The sequence below is a fragment of the Narcine bancroftii genome, chromosome 5 (assembly GCF_036971445.1).
Source record: "Narcine bancroftii isolate sNarBan1 chromosome 5, sNarBan1.hap1, whole genome shotgun sequence".
Taxonomy (NCBI): domain Eukaryota; kingdom Metazoa; phylum Chordata; class Chondrichthyes; order Torpediniformes; family Narcinidae; genus Narcine; species Narcine bancroftii.
Window position 1 is genome coordinate 240,601,438 of NC_091473.1, and position 22,334 is coordinate 240,623,771.

The 22,334-nt window shown below is 40.4% G+C and overlaps 1 protein-coding gene across 1 annotated transcript in view; it reads left to right on the top strand.

Moving 5' to 3' along the window:
• The window catches only part of LOC138765087 (G2 and S phase-expressed protein 1-like), a 26,912-nt gene extending 4,682 nt beyond the window's left edge, over nucleotides 1-22,230 (top strand). The window contains exons 2-8 of the mRNA XM_069941790.1: nucleotides 4,794-4,884; nucleotides 11,886-11,943; nucleotides 12,942-13,545; nucleotides 13,839-13,992; nucleotides 14,244-14,588; nucleotides 14,851-14,941; nucleotides 18,619-22,230. Of these exons, the coding sequence (XP_069797891.1) occupies nucleotides 13,117-13,545; nucleotides 13,839-13,992; nucleotides 14,244-14,588; nucleotides 14,851-14,941; nucleotides 18,619-18,622 (1,023 nt within the window). The 5' untranslated portion in view covers nucleotides 4,794-4,884; nucleotides 11,886-11,943; nucleotides 12,942-13,116 and the 3' untranslated portion in view covers nucleotides 18,623-22,230. The remainder of the gene's footprint in view (nucleotides 1-4,793; nucleotides 4,885-11,885; nucleotides 11,944-12,941; nucleotides 13,546-13,838; nucleotides 13,993-14,243; nucleotides 14,589-14,850; nucleotides 14,942-18,618) is intronic.
• The last annotated feature ends 104 nt before the right edge of the window (nucleotides 22,231-22,334 follow it).

The following is a 22,334-nucleotide window of genomic DNA, read 5'->3' on the forward strand; positions in this document are numbered from 1 at the left end:
TTCATCTGATGCAAGGATCGACAAAGAGATAGACAACAGACTTGCCAAGGCAAATAGCGCCTTTGGAAGACTACACAAAAGAGTCTGGAAAAACAACCACCTGAAGAAACACACAAAGATCAGCATGTACAGAGCCGTTGTCATACCCACGCTCTTGTTTGGCTCCAAATCGTGGGTCCTCTACCGCCATCACCTACGGCTCCTAGAATGCTTCCATCAGTGCTGTCTCCGCTCTATCCTCAACATTCATTGGAGTAACTTCATCACCAACATCGAAGTACTCGAGCTGGCAGAGTCCGCAAGCATCGAATCCAACTGCGCTGGGTCGGTCACATCTCCAGAATGGAGGACCATCGCCTTCCCAAGATCGTGTTCTATGGCGAGCTCTCCACTGGCCACCGAGACAGAGGTGCACCAAAGAAGAGGTACAAGGACTGCTTAAAGAAATCTCTTGGTGCCTGCCACATTGACCACCGCCAGTGGGCTGATATCGCCTCCAACCGTGCATCTTGGCGCCTCACAGTTCGGAGGGCAGCAACCTCCTTTGAAGAAGACCGCAGAGCCCACCTCACTGACAAAAGACAAAGGAGGAAAAACCCAACACCCAACCCACCAATTTTCCCTTGCAACTGCTGCAACCATGCCTGCCTGTCTCGCGTCGGACTTGTCAGTCACCAACGAGCCTGCCGCAGACGTGGACATACCCCTCCATAAGTCTTCGTCCGCGAAGCCAAGCCAAAGAAGAAAAAGAAAGATGGATGATACAATATAATTGGTTACACAAGCTATACATCACACCCCAAAAGTTAAATAAATGGGACCCAACAGTATCAGACAGATGTTTTCGCTGTAAGAAGAAAACGGGAACAACAGTACATGCAATTTGGGCATGTTTTGGGAAGATCTAAATCGGGTATTAAATAAAATCACAAAAAGCAACATACCAAAAAATCTAGAGATCTTTCTTTTAAGTAATATAAGTAAAGAACTTGGACTTGATTTGGATGGAGCACAAAAAAGATTTATTATGATTGCCTTAGCTGTAGCAAAAAAATGTACAGTGTCAACCTGGAAATCAGAAGATAGCCTGAGAATACAACAATGGTACATAGAAATAAATAAATTTATTCCATTGGGAAAAAAACATAATTTAAGAAATAACATCACAGTATTCGAACAAATTTGGGAACCGTACATAGAACACAACAGGGAAGTCCTACCGCGGACCTCCACCACCTAAAATGACAGGAGAAGACAAAATGAACTGACCTAGTATGTAAAAGTAAATGACACAAATTTCTTGTTTATTTTCATTGTGTGATGACATTGTTTAATGGGTTTAATGTATGTTGAATGTTGAGTGGGTGGGAAGGGGGGTGGGTGAAGGAGGGAGGGAAGGGAGAGGGGGGAAATGGGAGAAAATGACAGTGTATATTCAAGAAGGAAATGTTTGTATTTATTTTGTATGTATTTAAAAAAACTGACTTAACCCACTTAATCCCCCCTCTAATACTAAGCGCAGGTGTGTGTATTGTGTATAAAAGTTTAGAAAAGTTCTTTGGATCACAGTCCAATCTCACAGGTTGCAGGCAATTCTTGTACTGTGTACAGAAGTTTGCATTAACAAAGTTCACCAGTCTTTGGTGCTTAACAGGCAAATGGTTACCAATCAGGAACGTTCTTGCTGGTTTTCAGAGAGATTTTCGTTCCAGGACATCCGCAACTAATTCCTTTTCAGTTTTTCTGACGAAACTTGCCGCCTTCAGGGTTCTCCAGATGATCCTCTTTCTTTCAGGTAACTTTTCAGGCAGCAAGTCTTCTCCTTTGACCAGGCAGTCTTCTCAAAGTTTGCTAGCTTGTCCCGCTGGAACCGAAATTTCTATCTCTCCTGCTCTCTCTCATTCCCTCCCTCTTTGAGAGCAAAACTGTTCTGAGTCTGCCTGCAAAAATCACATGCTCACCCAGGCAAGCTGTATGCTGATACTTTGTTGTTCTTTTTGCAAAAGGCACACTGCAAAAGTCCTGCAACTATTCTAGGCTTTAAAATGCCAGTGTGCAACCTGCTCTTCCCTTCCCAAAACACCTCAAAATACTCGGTCACACCAGTCATTCCCTCAGAGGTTGCTGCTGGTGGTTCTTCAGTGTCCCTGGTGGCGGCCAGGACTTCCCCGGGTACAAGAAAAAGGAACCGAAGCAGGCCACCTGGCCCATCGAGTGCGCTCCATGAAATCTCCCTGAGCTAAACCGTTCTGGCATCCGGTTCTGCCCATGAAACCCTGACTAATGAGATACCTATCAATTTCCGCTTTAAATCCCCCTCCCCCCAGTGATCCCTACTTTCCTCCTCACACCCCCCCAGGCGGGGAAAACAAAAACCCCATCGGCAAACTATCTCCAAGTCCGGATTTCAATGCATCCACACCTGAATTTTCTCTTTCTCACTCTTTCTTTCTTTCTCTCTCTGTATAGCTTTCTCTCTCTCTATCTCTCTCTTTAGCTTTCTCTCTCTCTCTTTTCCTTTCTCTCTTCACTTTCTCTCTCTCTTTCGCTTTCTCTCGCTCTCCCTTTCTCTCGCTCTCCCTTTCTCTCGCTCTCCCTTTCCCTCGCTCTCCCTTTCCCTCGCTCTCCCTTTCCCTCGCTCTCCCTTTCCCTCGCTCTCCCTTTCTCTCGCTCTCCCTTTCTCTCGCTCTCCCTTTCTCTCGCTCTCCCTTTCTCTCGCTCTCCCTTTCTCTCGCTCTCCCTTTCTCTCGCTCTCCCTTTCTCTCGCTCTCCCTTTCTCTCGCTCTCTCCCGTTCTCCCTCCCTTTCTCTCTTTAGCTCTCTCTCCCTCTAGCCTGCTCTCTCTCTCTCGCGTTCTCTCGCTTTCTCTCTCTCTCTCTCTTTCTTTCTTTCTCTCTCATTCTCTCTCTCTCTCTCTTTCTCTCTCTCTCTTTCTTTCCCTTTCTTTCTCTCTTTCTTTCTTTCTCTCTCTTTCTTTCTCTCTCCCCATCACCTTAGCTACGCGCTTTTTTCGTTCAAATGAGGAAAGGCGGTTTAAGATCCGACGTCTAGCCAATCGGAGTGACCATCGGGGGTCACGTGCGATCGTTCTGCGTGAGGCCCCGCCCCTTCACTGCGGGCCAGCGAGTGGAAAGGAGACGGGAGCGGAGGGGAATCGAGTCGGTCGGCCGGGACCACCGGTGAGTGAACGGCGGGGGCGGGGCACCAAGGCCAACCCCCCCCCCCCCTTTCGCCATCAAGCCCCTCCATTTCCCAGTCGCTGCCACATCGGCCTCCGTGGGCCCCTTGGGCCGGCAGATTCAGCCGGACTCGTCGCCGTGATTGGGCGACTTCGGGCCGGGTCGGGCCCGTGTTGGTGGCTGCCGGCTTCAGAGAGGCTTCTGTCCGGTTCGGGGAGAGGGAGGGCCATAAACCTCGCTGAGTGTTGGTGATCGATACCTTTTAAAAGTATTTGTCGTTTGAAAGACTCTCTAGCACCTGTTATCGAGGAGATCATCTGACATTTGTCCTTTGCGGAAGTTTGGGGGGGGAAGGAAGGGGGAGAATGGGGGAGGGGGGAAAGAATGGGGGAGGGGGGAAAGAATGGGGGGAAGGAAGGGCGAGAATGGGGAGGGGGGAAAGAATGGGGGAGGGGGGAAAGGAATGGGGGGAAGGAAGGGGAGAATGGGGAAGGAAGGGGGAGAATGGGGAGGGGGGAAGGAATGGGGGCAGGGGGAAAGGAATGGGGGGAAGGAAGGGGAGAATGGGGAAGGAAGGGGGAGAATGGGGAGGGGGAAGGAATGGGGGCAGGGGAAAGGAATGGGGGGGAGGGGGGGAAAGAATGGGGGAGGGGGGGAAAGAATGGGGGAGGGGGGGAAAGAATGGGGGAGGGGGGGAAGGAAGGGGAGAATGGGGAAGGAAGGGGGAGAATGGGGAGGGGGGAAGGAATGGGGGAGGGGGGAAGGAATGGGGGAGGGGGGAAGGAATGGGGGCAGGGGGAAAGGAATGGGGGGGGAGGGGGGGAAAGAATGGGGGAGGGGGGGAAAGAATGGGGAGGGGGGAAGAAATGGGGGAGGGGGGGAAGAAATGGGGGAGGGGGGGAAGAAATGGGGGGAAGGAAGGGGGAGAATGGGGAGGGGGGAAGGAATGGGGGCAGGGGGAAAGGAATGGGGGCAGGGGGAAAGGAATGGGGGCAGGGGGAAAGGAATGGGGGAGGGGGGGAAAGGAAGGGGAGAATGGGGAGAGGGGGGAAAGGAATGGGGGGAGAATGGGAGGTTATGTCCTGGCCTCTGATAATGCCAAACTAGCTTCTGCTACTCCAGTGTCAGGATGTTGTGGATTGAAGTCCAGGGAGTTGGTTGCTGACTGTTAGCCCTTCTCTCCTTGTGTTGGGTGGAGAGCTGATTCTTTCTGGGATTTGATGTGAACAAACCGTGGGTGTTACCGTAGATGTGGTGATTCAAGAGTAGGCAACTATCTCGAGGCACTGAGAGATGTTGAGATAGCAGAAAATGGGCAGGGCTTTTTTCTTTCTTGATGCACATTAATTGGACTTTAATATCTGTGGATATGCGTGTGTAGGGGTAGCCTTGTGTAATATTGCCTCATTTGTTTCTTTTCTGCATTCTGAAGCTGATTTGCATTCCTTGTACTTTTTTGGAGTGACTGCAAATAAGTAAACTGAATGTTCGTTAAACCATAAATAATCTTTGTCTTTATACTTATTGAAATACATAATGTGACATTAAATGAAAGTTATGGCCTGAGTACAGTGTCAAATCCAACTTGACGTGCATTATTATATCCAATACTCAGATATCTGGAATTCAAGAAACCAGCAGTCTCAAGCAACTGACAAAAACCAAGAGGAAAATAAAAATTAAAATAAATAAGAATAAAATAAAAGGTAAAAATAAATAAGTTTAAAATTGATGTGCCTCGCCATTAGTTTGCCAATCCACCACTCATATGCCAGGTGACACCTGCAACCAGTTCGTGCCTTGTCAATGGTTTAGTTTACAAAAGTCTGAAGGTGGTTGCATATCAGGACCCATGTTCCAAAGGAAAGGAGTTTCACTTGAAGACGAATATTAAGGCACAGTGTTCTTTTTCAAATGGCTGGCTTAGCAGATTCAAGATTCGTCATGGTATCTATACAAGTTGAGCACCCTTTATCTGGAATGCATGGGACCAGAAGTGTTTCAGATTTTGGTACCCAATCCCTGAGCAGTCTGGATTTTAGGACTTTTACTGTATTCATAAAGTTTTTAAAGATAATGGTTTTGTTTTATCAGAGCATTAATCGGAAACTTGTGACAGCTTGAAGACGAGAATGAATCTGCCAACTGATGGTAACTGTATATTTACTGTCTTATGCTGAAGCATGCAATTTACTGTCACAGTATCAGTTTCAATTCTCAAACCTGTTTCTGATTCCAATACAAAATATTCTTTGCCTCCATCTCTACAACACCATAATCTCCCCCAGTCTCGTCCGATCTACTGAAATCTTCAACTATGTCATTTCCTCAACTCAATACTAACTGAATCTTTTTTTTTTTAATTGTTTTTGTCCTTGCCAACATTTTCCCTTGTTTATTATCCCTGTACTATTGGCCACTGGTTTTCCCTTGCTTTACATTTAAAAATTTCAATCTACCCAGTTAGCACAATGCTGTTTCAGTGCCAGTATTCGGGATATGAATCCGGCACTCTCTGTAAGGAGTTTGTACATTCTCACCATGAGTTTCCTTTCACCATTTAAAACGTATCAGGATTATAGGTCAATTGGGTATAATTGATCGACACAGGCTCATGGGCCAAAAGAGTTTGCTATTGTGTCTAAATTAAATTCTTTAATATTCATCTTTTTTGGTCTTAATTTAAACTCTGTTTCTTTTAATCTGTTTTCACCTGCTCAAAATTTCTTTTTATCTCTTTGTTTATTTTGCAATGCTAGGCATTTTGTTTTGCAATTGGAACTGCTATGTTAATGAGCATTTTACATGGAGGAAACGAGGATGTAGACGTGTATTCCATGGTTAATTTTTTTAATTCTAGTTTTATCATTTAATTTTTTAACTTTATTAAAAATGAACAATTTTGTTCTGAGAGCCACTTGGTATAGACGTTGAATAGCATAAAGGAATAGCATTCCTTTATGTGTAGACTCTTGAATTGTGAAAGGAATCAATACTGTATTAAAGGTCCAATCAATTAAAACATAACGATATAATTTTGTGGCATGACGAAAATTATACTACTGTTGTAAATACAGACAGTACAAACTAGCATTATTTGTCCCTCTAATGTCATTTATTATTTGTTAGTTTGGTGTACTCTTGATGTTCATCAATGCATCTTATACCATTCTTAAGTGTTGTCCATGTAGAATTATCTCTGCAATTTTATTTAAATGTGGTTACAGCAGCAAAGTTTAATCGTTGAATCTTGGAGTTTCTAGAACCTTGGGAGCAGAAAGCAGTCTAACTGATACCCATTGGAATGATTAAGAGAGTGCAAATGACAGATTCCATGCAAGACACCATTGTTGAGTTCCAGAAAACTGTCCTCGTCACTGTTTTCGTAACGTGAAATGAAATTTCCCATTGAATCTCATTATAAGTGGCATTTGTCTTCACAGATGTGGAACAATGCAGCACAGAGACAGGACTGTCTGCCCATGATGTCTGGACCAAGCATGGGGCCAAATTAAACTAAATCTTTTATGATCTTTGTCCCTTCATTCCCTGCATATCTAAAGTTTATCTCAAAGTCCATTAAATGATACTGTCATATCTTTCCAGCAGAGAGGGTAAAAGTCAAGTACAAAAGGTAATATGTACCAGGCAGCTACCACTCTTGTGAGAAGGAAAACCTATGTTCATCTATTAAACTTTATACCCCTCATCTTTAAATAAATGTCGGATTTTTGTTATGGAGGAAAAAGATCAAAATTTATTGGCATGAACAAGTCATGAAGTTCAGGGGTTTTTGTGGCAGCGTCACAATGCAAACATTCATATTACAACCATCTCGCAACATCACTGTTAAACGCTAATAATGGTGAATGAAAAGAAAGGCAATGTCCATGGTTCATTGATTATTCAGGAATCTGATGACAGCAGGGAAGAAGCTGTCCAAGTGCTTGTCTTTAGGGTTCTGGACCTTTTTCCTTGATGTTAGCCGATTGAAGAGGGCCTGGATGGTGGAAGTCTTTTGAGGTTAGAGGCTGCTTTTTTAAGACACCGCCTCGTGTCGATGCCCTCGATGGAGGGAAGTCCGGTGCCTCTGATGTTGCAGGCCGAGTTAACAACCCTCTGGCGTTTATTCTTGTCCTGAGAGTTGATGATAATTCATGGTACACCTGTAGAAGTTTGCGAGAGTCTTCGGTGACATACCGACCCGCCTCACTTCACAAAGGATAGCCGCTGGCGAGCCGCCTTTGTGATTGCATCAACGTGGAGGCTCCAGGACAGATCCTCGGAGGTGTTGACACACAGGAATTTGAAGTTCTTGATCCTTTTCACTACTGAGCCCTCAATGAGGACTGGATAGTGTTCTGACTATCTACCTGCCTATGCTTCTCATAATTTATAACCACTTTCAGGTTTTTTTCTTGGTTTTGCTACTCGAGATAAAATGGCCCAACTTTGTCCAACCTTTCCTTATAGTATCCTTTCCAAAGGTTTCACATTCTTCCTGTAACGGGGTGACCAGAATTGCACAACAATCCTTCACATGCAGTCAAACCAAAATTTTGTCTAGCTGCAATACAACTTTCTTTAATTTCCATACCCTTTCCAATGAAGGCAATAATGCCATATATAATTTTTACCATTTTTTCTATTTTCAAGGAGCTATGGACTTAGACCTCTAGATCTCTCTATTCATCAATGTTGTTAAAGGTCATTAACTATATTTTACTTTCCAAGGTTCTACATAGCACACTTGTTCAAAATGAACTTGATCTATCATTTCTCTAACTGTATCTGTAATTGATCTTTATTGTATCCTTTGATAGCAGTGTACACTATTCACAACTCTTATCAATATTTGTGTCACCTACAAACTTACAAAACCACCTGTCTACCTGGTGTCCTTGCCAGAATGACATCCTTCCTCCATAATTCTGTCTTTTATGGACGAGAAAATTCTGAATCCAAAATGTCAGTTCAGCATGGATTCTATACATTTTTATTCATATTGACAAAATCCACTGCCTTTCCCTCACCAGTCACCTTCATCGACTCCTTTAAAAACTACTCGATTGAGTTTGGAGAACACGATGACCTGCCCTGCACAAAGCCATGCTGTCGCTAATCAGGCTATACCTTTCAAAATATGTGTAAATCCTGTTCTCCATTACTCTCTCCAACGGCTTCCCTACCAGTGATGTGTCTCACCAACCTACATTTTCCTGTAATGTCTCTATTTCTCCTCTTCAACAAGGTAACGCCATTGGCTACTCTGCACTCCTCTGGGAACTTGTCTGTTGCTTGTGCGAATACAAATGTTTTCTCAACTATAATGGTATCACAGGTACTAGTTCAAGGGAGGTTTGGGTTGGGGGAGAAGAATAGAAAAATAGAAATTGCCTTGTTAGTTTCCAAAGCGTATTTCTTAAATGACCAAAAGCAAACTGTTGCTTTTGAGGATATAAAACAGCTGCAGATGTTGAAAGACCTCATTAAGATTGAAATAGTGGAAAGATTTACTTGGGTGTTGTCCGGACTTGAGGAACTGAGTTGCAGGGAAAGGTTATTCCTTTGAACTTAGAAGAATGAGGGGAGATTTAATAGAGGTGTTTAAAATTATGAGAGGTACAAAGTAAATGTAGGTAGACTTTTTCCACTGATGAGATACAAACGAGAGGACATCGGTTAAGGGAAAAGTTTAGGGCAAACCTTTTCCACACAAAGTGGTGGGAGTGTCGAATGAGCTCTAGGTGAATTGGTGAACGTGGGCTCAATTCAAGAAGAATTTGGACAGCTTCATGGATGGGTGAGGTATGGAGGGATTTGCACTGGGTACAGGTCAGTGGGACAAGGCAATACAACAGCTTGGCACAAACTAGAAGGCTCAAAGGACCTGTATTGTAATTTTCTATGGTTCTATGTTGTAAACTGAACAAATAAATGAAGAACAGAGATTCTACTTGTCACTTTTTTCAGATTCCAGCACCTACAGCTTTTGTCAACCACAAGACCAGCAGATGCTGTAATCATGAATAAACAAAGATACACTGGAGGAACTCAGTAGGTCAGGCAGTATCCAAGCAGAGAAATTATTATGTTTTATTATGTGATACCACTCGCTGGCTCAAAATGAATGCTGTATGACCTGAGGACTCCCTCTTTGTTCACTGCAACCTTTTGAGACTTGATTTTCCATCCTTGGTTTAGGTTGAGAATTTGCACTTAAGCTTGCTGGCCATGCATTGTACATCTTGAGAACAGATACGGGAAAACTTGGTGGGGAGGGGGAGAGAAAGACTACTAAACAACAAAATGAACTTGCACCTCAAAAATAACTTGCATTTCATGACATGAACAGATAATGCAGTAAATGGCAACAACAACAACAATAAACCAAATTTGTTTCTCTTGCATTTTTATTCTTAAAGCAAATTTTGGTCCATATCCAGAATTTTTATGTGGTGATTTGTGAATTCTGTAAGGGTGGATGTCCATAACCTGTATGGCCATAACATGGGGGTCATCAGTACTGATAAATTAGTGCTGATCTTGCAAATACACTTGTCCAACCTTTTATCCGGGATTGTAATTGTTTGGAATCTTCTGGATTTTAAAATTTTATGCCCGCGTGAGTCACGCTTTCGTCTCTCTCCTTTGCCTGCCCGCCCGAGTTGCACTGCTGTCTTCCCCCAACCTGAGTCACACTGCCGTCTATATTCCCCCCACTATTGCTCCCCCTTCCCCCCTCTTGCCCTTCTCAGTTTCCTTGATCTGGCGCTGGCAAAGCGGTTTAAGCTACGTGGGGGAATTATGGGTAACGATGACAACCATTGATCCAGCATTAAGCTGCTGCCGGCCCAACTGTATACAGGTGTCAGTATACAGCAATTAGGAGGCACTTATAAAGAAGGATATTCCAACATGAGTTGAATGAAGTTATGCTCAATGGGTGGCATACTTATAAAGTAATGATACCACTAACTAGCGACGCGGAATGTGACAAAATACACAGGAGTTGAGTGAGGGTCACGTTTGGGACCAAATTCCATCTTTGATGAGTAGATGACATTGACTAAAAAATTGCTGGTTTTTGGAGGTTGCTGTTTTTCAGAATCTTGGATAAAAGTTTAGGGACCTGTAATAGCCCTGTATTGAGAAATGGGAAGCAGGGTGGAATAGAATCAGTCTTGTACTACTAATATTGTATGTTTAAATTTGTTTTCTATACATTTATCTTTGAAGTAGGAGATTGCCATTTGGAGTTCTGCTGTTGATTTAATTTGCATTACCATGCCATTAGAAAAATGGGGGATAAAGGACAGAACTTGCAATAGTTGGCACCTGGGAAGTGTCTTGAAGACTTGGTTGTACAGGTTCATAGTTCTCTGAAAGGGGTGACACAGATAAGTAGAATGGTGAGGGAAGTGTTTGGCATGCTTTCTTTCAATGTCGTGTACCGAGATACAATGAAATAGTTTTTTTTGTGAGCAGTGGTGTTAGTCAACTCACAATGGTGTAGCAGTAAAAAAAAAACAGCACCGAATGTAGAGCTACAGGGTGGGAGCAGTAAGAACAAAGTAGAGGCAACATTATTTTACACGTGAATATTTCTTTGGTCAGGGGATTGAGTACAGGAGTTGGAATGCCATGTTACAGTTAGTAAGGCCTCATTTGGAATACTGTGTGCACTTTGTTTGCCTAACTTTGGAAGAATGTCATTGCACTGAAAAGGATGCAAAAAAAGATTTGTAGTTATGTTGCTAGGACTGGAGGGATTGAGTTGTAAGGAGAGGTCTAATATGTCTTGCATGTACTTATATTTATAATTGTATTTTATTGTACTTTTACATTTTGTTTTACTGTCTATGAGTCTTCAAGGGTGTAGATAATGTTTATAGTTGCAGTCTGTATCCCAGGATAGATAGGGTATTTGAGGGGCAACTCTTTCTTTTCCCCCCCCCACAAACACACTGGGTAGTATGTGGTAGATTACAACAACCATTACATGTAGAAGTCATTTGAGGAAGTATATAGATAGGAAAATTTTTGAAGATAGACCAAACACAGGTAAAGGGGACTATCTTAGATGGGCAACCTTGCTCATCATGGATGAGTTAAGCAGAAAGGCCTGTTCTTGTGTGGCACAGCTCCGTGACTCCCCATGTCAATAGTTTTCTCCACAGTTCACCAATAACTTGTTGAGTCATTTCATTTGCGTGCTCTTTGTAGATGATTGGTTTTCAACAGTTTGGGTAGATGGTTGGTACAAGAACAGTGACTGGTGTTAAACAGAATTTTCTTTGTTCATTGACAATATTTGGGGTTACCAGCCAGGCCTGCTTTTATTACTCACCTCTGTTTTTGAGAAAGTTCAAACTACTGAATTTTTTCAGCTGATAATTGAATTATAATTGGATTGTTTTAGGATTTGGATTTTAAAAGGATGAATCAACTGTTTGTCTTCCCAAATCAGAATGAATCGGGAAACCTGCAGGTGGGAGTGTTTGCATCTGGATTCCATTAATCCAAAATTGGTTTTCAAGTTTAATGTTATTATGGTTATTTAAATGTTGTTCGTAATGAAAGTCAAAATATTTCTTCATGTTCCCAATAGAAAAATGTTGACTCTTGTACAGATTCTGAAACTCCTGTGCCTGTTATTTCAAGAAATTTTGTCACCTAAAAATAATTGGTTATTTTTCTTTTCCAGATGTTAAGTTCATAACTGAAGAAAAATTTGATTTTGGGATTAGTTTTCCAGCAGAAAGGTAAGTTGACTTTCATAAGTTGATGGAAGCAGGCAGTATTTGAGGGAGGTGGGCAGTATTTGATGCCAAGCATATTGTTTGGGAGTAAAATTTGTCTGATAGTTGATCACATCATATCTGAAACAAATTAACCCTTTGGACTCTTATACTCCAGACTGGGTCCATGGGTAAACTACAGCATGAATACCAGTAAGAACCAGCTGGTGGCTGGGTATCAAATCAGTCCCTGAAAACCGGGACACAGAGTTCAAAGGGTTAAATTTGTTGTGAAAGTATTTATTTTACTCCCATGTCTGCTGTCATCTCGTGTAATTTTCTACATCTTTCTCTTTCAGTAGGAGACCTTTTCATTCTCATTGAAAATTGGAAGAAAATATGTGCACATGAACCATGTTCACTCATGATTTTTATTTTTAAGTTGCAAGTTTTCCCTTCAGAATTGCACTTTCTGCAATTCAAACTTTTACCCCAAGCTTGAATTTTCTGAATGATGCCGTGGAAAATCCTCTTAATTTTCCCTTTATTAAGTTGCATACAATTCAAAAGCACCAAATGTCTGAAAAAAATGCTTAAGAGTGAGAATAGCAGAAACTTATAGGTAATGCAACTTCTGGGGGGGAGGGGGTTGGGCAAGTTTGATCACAAGTCAAGAAAATGAGAATGTAAGAAACAAATGCCAGGTAGTTCTGCCAATATAAAAAAGAAAATATTTTAGTTGTCTTCGTTGGAAACTGGAAATGTTTAAACTAGGTTTAGCATTTTCTGATTTTTTTTTTTTGCTTTACCGACATTTTATTGTCGGATTTTGACTTTCTTACCTTGAATTTGTTTGTTAATTTCTGTTGTGCTTGTGTATGGATGTCAATCTCAGTAAATTAAAGAATTGTAGGACATTTAAAAGTTTTGTGATGAAGGGATTTTTTTTCAATTCCTGAAAATGAAGTTGTTCTGCATTAGATGGTATGTCCTGTATTCAGACCGTTTTTTTTTTCCTACAGCCAAGAATCATTGCTTGAAAATGATGTCGAGGAAGTCTTCGTTGGTCCAATCAGGAGATCTGAAAGGTGTGTCGCTAAGGGAATTGATGTGAACAGCTATAATGGAAGCCAGCAGAAAACAAATGAAGGTGTACTAAAGTGGAGTCCTCTCAGTGCCGAGAAGCTGGTAGATATAATGAAGGAAGCAAACTGGCTGGCAAATCAATTTGAAAAATGTGCTTTGAAGGAAAAGGAAAATGCCAAAAAACAGACTAAAGAAAGCAGAGGTTATGGTGGCGATTCAAAATCAGAAAAAGAATCCAAGGCTAAAATCAGGCTTCTGCAAGATGAAAGAATGTGGAAAAAGAGCCCTCGAAGTCCAAGAAGAGACACTTACTTTGTGTTAGATAGTCCAAATAAAGCTCTACTTCCTTCTGTGGATCTTCAGGTTATGAATGAAAGCTGTCCAATCCATAAGAACGCACAAGCATGTCCTGATGATGGATTGCAAACCATCTGCAGAATTGAGTCGACCAGTGAATCCAAAAAAATAACCTCTGAAAAACCAATGAAAGCAAAGGAAGGTAACCTATCTGCAGACAGCAAGCAAGCTGCGGTTATGAAGGTGCTATATTTCACTATTAGTTTTGAATAATACATTTTGATAGGACGGATTTGAATAGACACTGCTCATCAATAGAATTGCTAACATAATCCTTCTGTCAGATTTGTCACCTGTGTCTTGCAGTTAGAAAAATGATTTGCACTTCAGTTCGCTTTCCATGATTTTTTTATTTTAATGCATCTCTGTCCTGTTATTGTTTTATGACAATATACTTTATTGATTGAAAAGAATACACTTTTTTGTTTGCTTTTGCTTTTTTAATTACTCATATGCACATACTTTTGTTTTTGTAGCAATCCGTGCTTTCCAGGCCATCAGGTTTGAAGCTTCCATCAGGTTTAAATAGAAAAGGAAACATGCATGCATTATCTTCATCAAAGCCTTATGAATATTCTTGTAAAAAGAATTTATCTTTGCATTCTGCAAAGGACATAAAACAATCTAGAGGTTAGTACTCATGAAACTGCTATATTACATTGTTTTGTGTGCTTCAGAAATAATTGATATTCATATCAGCATCTTAAATTTAATTAGACCTATGAAGCATTCTGCAACTGTCATTTTGGAGTCTCTTCATTCATGGTTGCCTTTAAATTGTGTTTTCTTGACTATTTTGCAAAAAAAACATTAAAAGTCAATTAATTTTTTTTCTAATTGTCCAGTCGATATGGAAGAATTATGTTTTTTTTAAAATACAGGTGTATCACTAAACAATCCAGTTAATCTTAGAAGAGATTTTGGAAGAAGTGTTGTCGTGCACAGCAAACCAAACAAAGGAAAACCTCCAATGGTGTTGGAGAGGAAGATACCTTCAGCCCCTTTTAAATCCACCAGTGCTGCAAATGTTAAACTACTTGCAAATACTAACCGAGCTGCTAGCACAGTGAAGAGTAGTTCAGGAGAAATATCAGACAAGCCAATTCTTCCTGGAAATCGTTTACAACTTGGATCGAACTTATCTGCTCGTTCTAGGATCAATTTCGAAAGAGGCACTTCAGAGCGGCTTAAAGGGAAGGGATCAGAAAAGCAATTTCAAACTGCAGGTAAGGGTTTGAATAATTTCTTCATTCAGTTGTTTTAACAAGGAATTGGATTTTAACTTATTTGGGAGTATAAATGTTTTGAAATTTTTGCTTCATATTACTAGCTACATTGAAAATTATTTTTTCATGATTTCTAGTAAAATGTAAAGCTCTAAGATATTGTATATGTTTGGTAATCAAAATCAATGACTTCAGTGTGGAAGGCGAGAGAAAAATTTGCAGTAGCTACCCCAATTCTAATTTCCTTTTCTATTTCTTTCAGTTACTTCTGTGAAGCATTTGAATTCAAGTACAACTTCAACTATCCAGAATGGGGCTCAGCCCAAGAAATTGACTTTTAGTAATGTTAAAAGGTAATAGTTCCCAAATGTCTTTGCAAATAATGTATTGTGGATTTTGCATACCTCTGAGAAATATTCAGAAGTGTTTTGCACAAATTACTCTTGAGTAATTATCTATAATTCAGGTTGAAATAGTTTTCGTATAATAAGGAGGCAGAAAGGGCAATAAAACTCTAATAATATAGAATTGACAGACTTTCTAGACTATTGGATGTTGTTCCTTATAATAGACAAATTGAAGTGGTCTTCCAGAACCTCAGCATCTCCCTCATCCAGTCCCTTCCAATGCATCGAGACACCCCTTACACTCAGAATCAGAATTTATTGTCATGAACAAGTCAGAACATTTGTTTTGTGGCAGCAAAAATAAATAAAAAATAGTGCACAAATAGTCAAAGTGATATCTTTGGTTCATTAATAATACATAAATCTGATGGCAGCCAGGAAGAAGCTGCCCTTGTGCTACTGAATGCATGTCTTTAGGCTTCTATACCCTTTTCCCAATGATAGCAGAGTGAAGAGGGCATGGCCTGGGTAGTGGTTCGAGGATGGAGGCTGCTTTAAGACACTGCCACTTGTAGATATCCTCGGTGGACTGAAGCCGAGTTAACAACCCTCTGGAGGTTTTTCTTGTCCTGTGCATTGAACCAGACACCTCCATACCAGACGGTAATACAACCAGCCAGAGTTCTCTCCACAGTATACATGTAGAAGTTTTCAAGAGTCTTCGATGACCTATCGAATCTTCTCAAATGCCTCACAAAGTATAGCCGCTGGCGATCTGCCTTCGTGATTGCATCGACATGGAGGCTCCAGGACAGATCCTCAGAGATATTGACACCCAGGAATTTGAAGTTCTTGACCTTCTTCACTGCTGAGGCCTCAATGAAGACTGGGTTGTGTCCTTTTGACTTCCTCCTGAGGTCCACAATCAGCTCCTTGGTTTTGCTAACTTCGAGCGCAAGGTTGTTGGCGTGACGTGCCACTCAACGAGCTGATCTATCTCCCTCCTCAGTGCTGTTTGTGATTCTGCCAACCACCGTGGTGTCATCAACAAACTTGTATTAGCATTGGAATTGTGCCTGATCACACAGTCATGGGTGTAAAGTGAGTAGAGCAGTGGGTTAACCACGCATCCTTGAGATGTGGCTGTGTTGATAGTATGGAGGAGACATTGTTTCCAATTCTTACTGACTGTGGTCTTCTGATGAGGAAGTCAAGGATCCAGTTTGGGGGTAGATGGGTGTGCAAAGGCCCATGATTTGGAGCTACACTGAGGGAATAATGGTGTTGAAGGCCTAGCCGTAGTCTGTGTGTGAGCTTTACTATTTTTGAGGTGATCCAAAGCTGAGTGGAGAGCCAGTGATATTGTGTCCGCTTATGGAGCAGTTGTGATAATAGACAAATTGCAGCGGGTTCAGACTTACTGCTGGTATGTGTTAATTCTGACCATGACCAATCTCTTGATGCATTTCATCACTGTAATGTTGGTTGTTGAGGCAGCTCCCACTACTCTTCTTGGGCACTGGGGATGATTGATGGCCTTTTAAAGCAGATAGAAACCAATAGTGTCAGTAATGAGAGGTTGAAAATGTCTGTGAACACTCCGGCTAGTTGTTTGGCACAGATTTTCATTACCCTGCCAGGTACACTGTCAGGGCCCTTGAGAGGGTTCGCCCTCTTGAATGATGTTCTGACATCAGACACTTTCTACCTCTTTAAAGAATTCCAATTCTCTGGCCTCCACCCCTCATCCTCACCATGGATGTGCAATCCCTATATACATTTATTTCCCATCAAGAAGGCCTCGGGCCTTCCGCTTCTTTCTTGAATGCAAAGCCATTCAATCTTCCTCTGCTAACACTCATATCCTCTTGGTAGAACTTGTCTGTAACTTCTCGGATTCCTCCTATTTGCTCCGGATCCAGGGACTAGCCAGCCTCAGCTACACTTGCCTTTTTGTCATTTGTGTAAGTGAAGTGGTTTATTCCAATCCTTCTTGCTTCCACTTTCTAATTCTTCCTTTGCTACATTGAGAACGGCCTATTGTATCTGCAGGACTCAACAAATAATTAACTTCACTGCCAACTTCCATTTTGCCCTTAAATTTATCAGGAATGACACATCCTAGACCTATTTATAAATGTGTAATGGGATCTTTATCATCCCTCTGACTTTACAGGGCCTAAGTTGAACACCTCATGAAGTACAACTCTTTTTATAACCTTAAATTTATAACTTCCTGGAAATGTTATCCAGGTTTGTGTAAATCTTTCCTCACATTTGGACAAAGAATTTAAAAAAAAACATATTTGGATGAGAAGCCTAGACTGTTTGGTATTCCAGATCTGGTAGTAGATTGCTTCTATTCCTTTGAATTAATTTTCTCTCTATATAATCCACTGTTTTATTAGCCTGCTGGATTATTTTCTCTTTTCTGAGGTGTACATAAAAATTCACAAATTTTTTTTAGATTGTTTAACACTTCATCGCTTAAATTTCAAAGACCTATGAGGTTAGAAGGTTAATTGTTCACATGGGAGTATATGGTTGTGCAGGCTGGTGTCTAAAGGGCCCATTACTGTCGTCTATTGATAATTTTTTAAAACCTTGAGCTCTTCTGTCCTTGAGTTTAAAGTGCATAATTTCAGTATTGGAAAGGCATAATGCTTTCCATCTTTCTCTCTGACATTTGGGATGTGGTAGTTGCAAATGAAGTGAATAGTTGTAGTCTCAAAACAAAGCCATATTTAGCCACTTTTTTAACTAGATTAATAATTTGTCTCATTACCATGAGCCTTGATTTACAAAGTTCCATCAAAAGGGACTATGTATACCATTTTAACCTTTTTAAACTCATTATTAATAATATTATCCACTGCTTGAAAAGGTCAATTGGTTTGTCAGTCACAAAGGATGGCACAGTTAGCACAGTGCTTTTACACCACCAGTGATGGGGATCGAGTTCAAATCCTGCACTGTCTGTAAGGAATTTGTGTTCTCCCCGTGTCTACGTGGGCTTCCTCCCATTGTTTGAAACATACTTGGGGTTATATGTCAACTTGGTGTAATTGGACTTGTTGCAGAAATGACCTGTCACCATGCTGTATTTTTTAATTTTTAAAAAATTAAATTTAAAATTTTTACAAGTTTTAGTTGGCTCTTTTTGATTGTTGTGAAATATTTTTCATTCAGATTTTATAATCTGATTTTTATATAAATGTATTAGCAAGGACAAGATTTAGAAAAAAAAAATGCTCATTCAGCTGGTGTGGTCTGCTATGCCAGGAACATTGCAATAAATTTAACTTCAATCCAAAATGTAATTTTTTACATATTGAAATAATAGGTTGAATTAGATTTTTTAACTGCATTGATGTTTTCAACATAAATGCAGATTCAGTAACTAATTTCTGCTGTTATTTGCTTGTCTAGTGCTACATATTTATAAAGCATAGATCCAACCCAGTTTTAGTACCGACTACCATTCTGACAAAGTTTTATATTGGGATGATGTAGAGACTTTTTTGACCGTGTACAAATTATCCAAGTATGCTTACTTAATATTTCAGAAACCTGTTTGCATATTAATTTTTTTGCAATGACTATTTACCCCATTAAATACAAACTGAATGATGGAAAATCTGTATATATATTTTCCAAAAACTAACTTTGACTTTCTTTTACAGGTGATCAATTTGGAAGATCACTGACTACCAGAGTTGCAGCAAATTACTTCTTGAAGGTGCAGTCAGATCTCTAACTCAACATCAAATTTTGAGAAATCCGTCTTGGGATGTTTTCTCCTTCTTGAAGAAAATCAAAAATACATGGTGTCAGCTATCTGGGTGGTAAGGTTAAAACACAAAAGCAATTGACTCTGGGAATAATTTTTAAAACACTCCTGTAGTCAGAGAATAAACATTCAGAACTAATTTAGCTGTCATGCCCATGAAGTCTGGCTACTTAATGCGCTGAGACATCAGTCATTTCGTTAGCCCCTTATACACTGGCACCTTGTCCCAGTAATTGACGGCTAATCTACTGGTTAAGGGTCCAGGGTGAAAGCTCCTTATTGGCACACAGGCTACAAATCACGCCGGGGATGTCACAACCGAGATAGGTTGATGACACCTACCAGCCAATTAGCCTAGTATGAAAGGCACATAGGGTATCCTGGGATAAAGAAACGTGTGTGCAAAAATGTGAAAGAAACAAAAGATTAAAAAGGTATAAATTTTGCCAACCTATTCAATACTTTATAAAGGACCATGGGAAAGTTGCAGCGGAAGAGAGAGATGGACCTGCCCCCCAGAATTCCATGTGGCAGAGAAACCCCTCCATGAGTGCTCCATGCATACAGAATTCTGAGAGGGTAGGTCCGCCACTGTTCTTTCCTACAGTCTTTATAAATTGTGTGCTCTTGCCGCTTGGACTTTCCCACAGTCCTTTATAAATTTATAAAGGTCGGCACAACAAGGGCTGAAGGGTTCATTCTGTGCTGTACATAATGCTTAATTATATTTAAATTCAAGATGATAATACATTGATCAGGATTTAGGGCAGGTTCATCATCTCTTGATGTGTCACTTAGACATCGCTGGTGGAGGATAGAATGACCTATACCCAGGATGCTTTGTGATGAGTGTGAATTGGTTTACAGTTTACAGTGTGAAAGGCAAAAACTACTGAATGGTCAATCTACTGGTCATCCAGTGTGAAAAGGGGTTATGTATGCAACAAATTTAACTCTCCAGTTGCATCAGCCTAAAAAGTGTTGGATTGAAAGTTAATTGAATTGCATTAAATTTTAAACAGAAAATGACAAATATTCTTAGATTCATTTACTATTTTAACTAAGTTTTGCCTTTTAAAAAAATTTTAACATTAGAAATCTACAGTACAAGCCCTTCAGCCCACAGCATTGTGCCAAACTAATAACGTATAGAACTGCCTAGAATTTCTTGACTGTATAACCCTTCATTTTTCTCATTTCTATGTATCTATCCAATAGTCTCTTAAAAGATCCTATTGTATCTGCCTCCACCACCATTGTTTGCAGCACATACCATGCACCCACCACTTTTTGTGAGGGAAAAACTTATTCATACCCCAACCCCAGGACCTACTCCCAAGCACCTTAAAACTATGTTCTCTCAAGTTAGCTATTTTGGCCCTGGGAAAAGGCCTCTCGTCCTCAATCACTCCAAGAAAAGACCAAGCTCATGGCCTATCCTCTTGAGGCATACTCCAATCCAAGCAGCATCCTTGTAAATCTCCTTTGCCCCTTCCTGTAATGTGACCAGAACTGAACACAATATTCCAAATGGGGTCTAACTAGGATCTTGTATAGCCGCAATATTTTGTGGTTCTTGAATTCATTCCCACGGTTAATGAAGTATAGCATACCATACGCCTTCTCTACCACAGTATCCACCTGTATGGCAGCTTTGAGTGTGCTATGGACACGGACAATGAAAGACAATGGGTGCATACGCAGTTATACCCAAGGGGAGTGTCTTTAATGGGAGGGACAATACATGGCCAATGTCAGTAAGGCAAGGCTAGGCAAGAGGGGGACTGACAGCTCAGCAGAGATTCACCACACCCCAAGATCTCTGTTCACACTACTCGGAATCCTCCTATTAATATTCTGCTTTCAAATTTGATCTACCAGAATGAACTATTTTAAACTTTTTTGGGTTAAACTTTATCTGCCAATCCTGCACACTATCCACAGTACTACCAACCTTCATGTCATCTGAAAACTTACTAACCCACTCTTCCACTTCATCATCCAAGTCATTTATTACAAAAAAAATATCAGAGGTCCCAGAACTGATCCCTGCAGAACACTTCTGGTCACCAAAATTACTTATTTTGTAAGATGATGAATCTGTCCCTCCTTCTGCCCTTAATCCTACCATCTCATGAAAATAATATTTCATCCTTCAGAATCACCTCTTAGCCATGAACACCAGTTGGCTGAAAGGTATATTTATTGCAGCTGAACTTGAGATTTCAAACATCTCTAACACTTTTATTTTCTGATGCTGCAATGAGAATAACCCCAGCTTCTCAAGTCCAATGGTTCTCAACCTTTTTCCACTCACATACCACCTTAAGTCATCCCTTAATAACAGATAACTTAAGGTGGTAGTGTATTCATTTCTCTCTCAAATCTCTGTATCTTCTTTACAGGCGATGTCTCTTTTCTTAAATCTGATGCTCTAAATAAGGCTAAACCGTAGGTAGCCAGATATTATGTACATGAGATGAAATTTGTAGAATTTGCTTGTTTGGGAATTATAATACCCTGTGTATGTATTTTGTAGATGAGAAAATGATTTATTCTATGGATTTCAGTTGCTTAATCTCATTTCTACATAATCTTACTAATATTTACAGGTTTTAGAAAAACTGAACATTTTAGAATTCACAACAATAATCAAACTGATAAAATAAATGATCTAAAATACATTTTGGGTAGTACAATCTTAAAACAAGTATTATCATGTATTGCCCTAATACAGCCCATCACAGCAAGTTGAAAATTTAATTAAGATGTTTTAAATTTATGAATATATTACAGAAAACTGACCAAGCCCTGTTCTAAATCATTTGATGAACTTGTGTTCTTCAGTGAAGAAATCTGTTACCCCTGCCTGGTTTTGCCTAGTTTGCCTATATGACTGAACTTCATTGATTAAGTAATTAACCAAGTTATTTCAGCTGCGTAGGTTGATTCTGTGGTTAAGAAGGCATACAGTGTATTGGTCTTCATTAATCGTGGAATTGAATTTAGGAGCCAAGAGGTGATGTAATTACTTAGTGGAGTCAGTGGAGAAGATTATTGGGGTCTCTCTTCCTACCATGCTGGACATCTACTACACACAATGCCTGCGGAAGGCAAATAACTTCTGCCACCTGGAAGGAGGTACCGTAGCATTTGGGCCAAAACTTCCAGTAGTATAGGCTGATACGCTAGGATCCTTTAAGAGACTTTTGGATAGGTACAAAAGTTAGAAAAATAGAGGGCTATGGGAAAGCCTATAATTTCTAGGGTAGGGACATGTTCGGCACAATTTTGTGGGCGAAGGAAGCTGTATTGTGCTTTAAGTTTTCCATGTTTTATAAACTTTTTTAAGGGACACTATATTTTGTGAGAGTAAAATTAAGATGTGTCGTCCTTTGTTATATTTGTATAAAGCATTTACTGCATTTTTCTGTTTGTATTTCATTGTATGTAGATCTTTTGCTTTTTTCGCCTCCCAACACGAATAAAAGTATTTTGTAACAAATGGGTGTCATTTTGCAAATATTTCTGGGAAGTCGAATTGACATGTTTAAGCAGTATCACTGAAATGTTACTCCCAGGATTTTCTTAGATCCTACCTGTTAAATC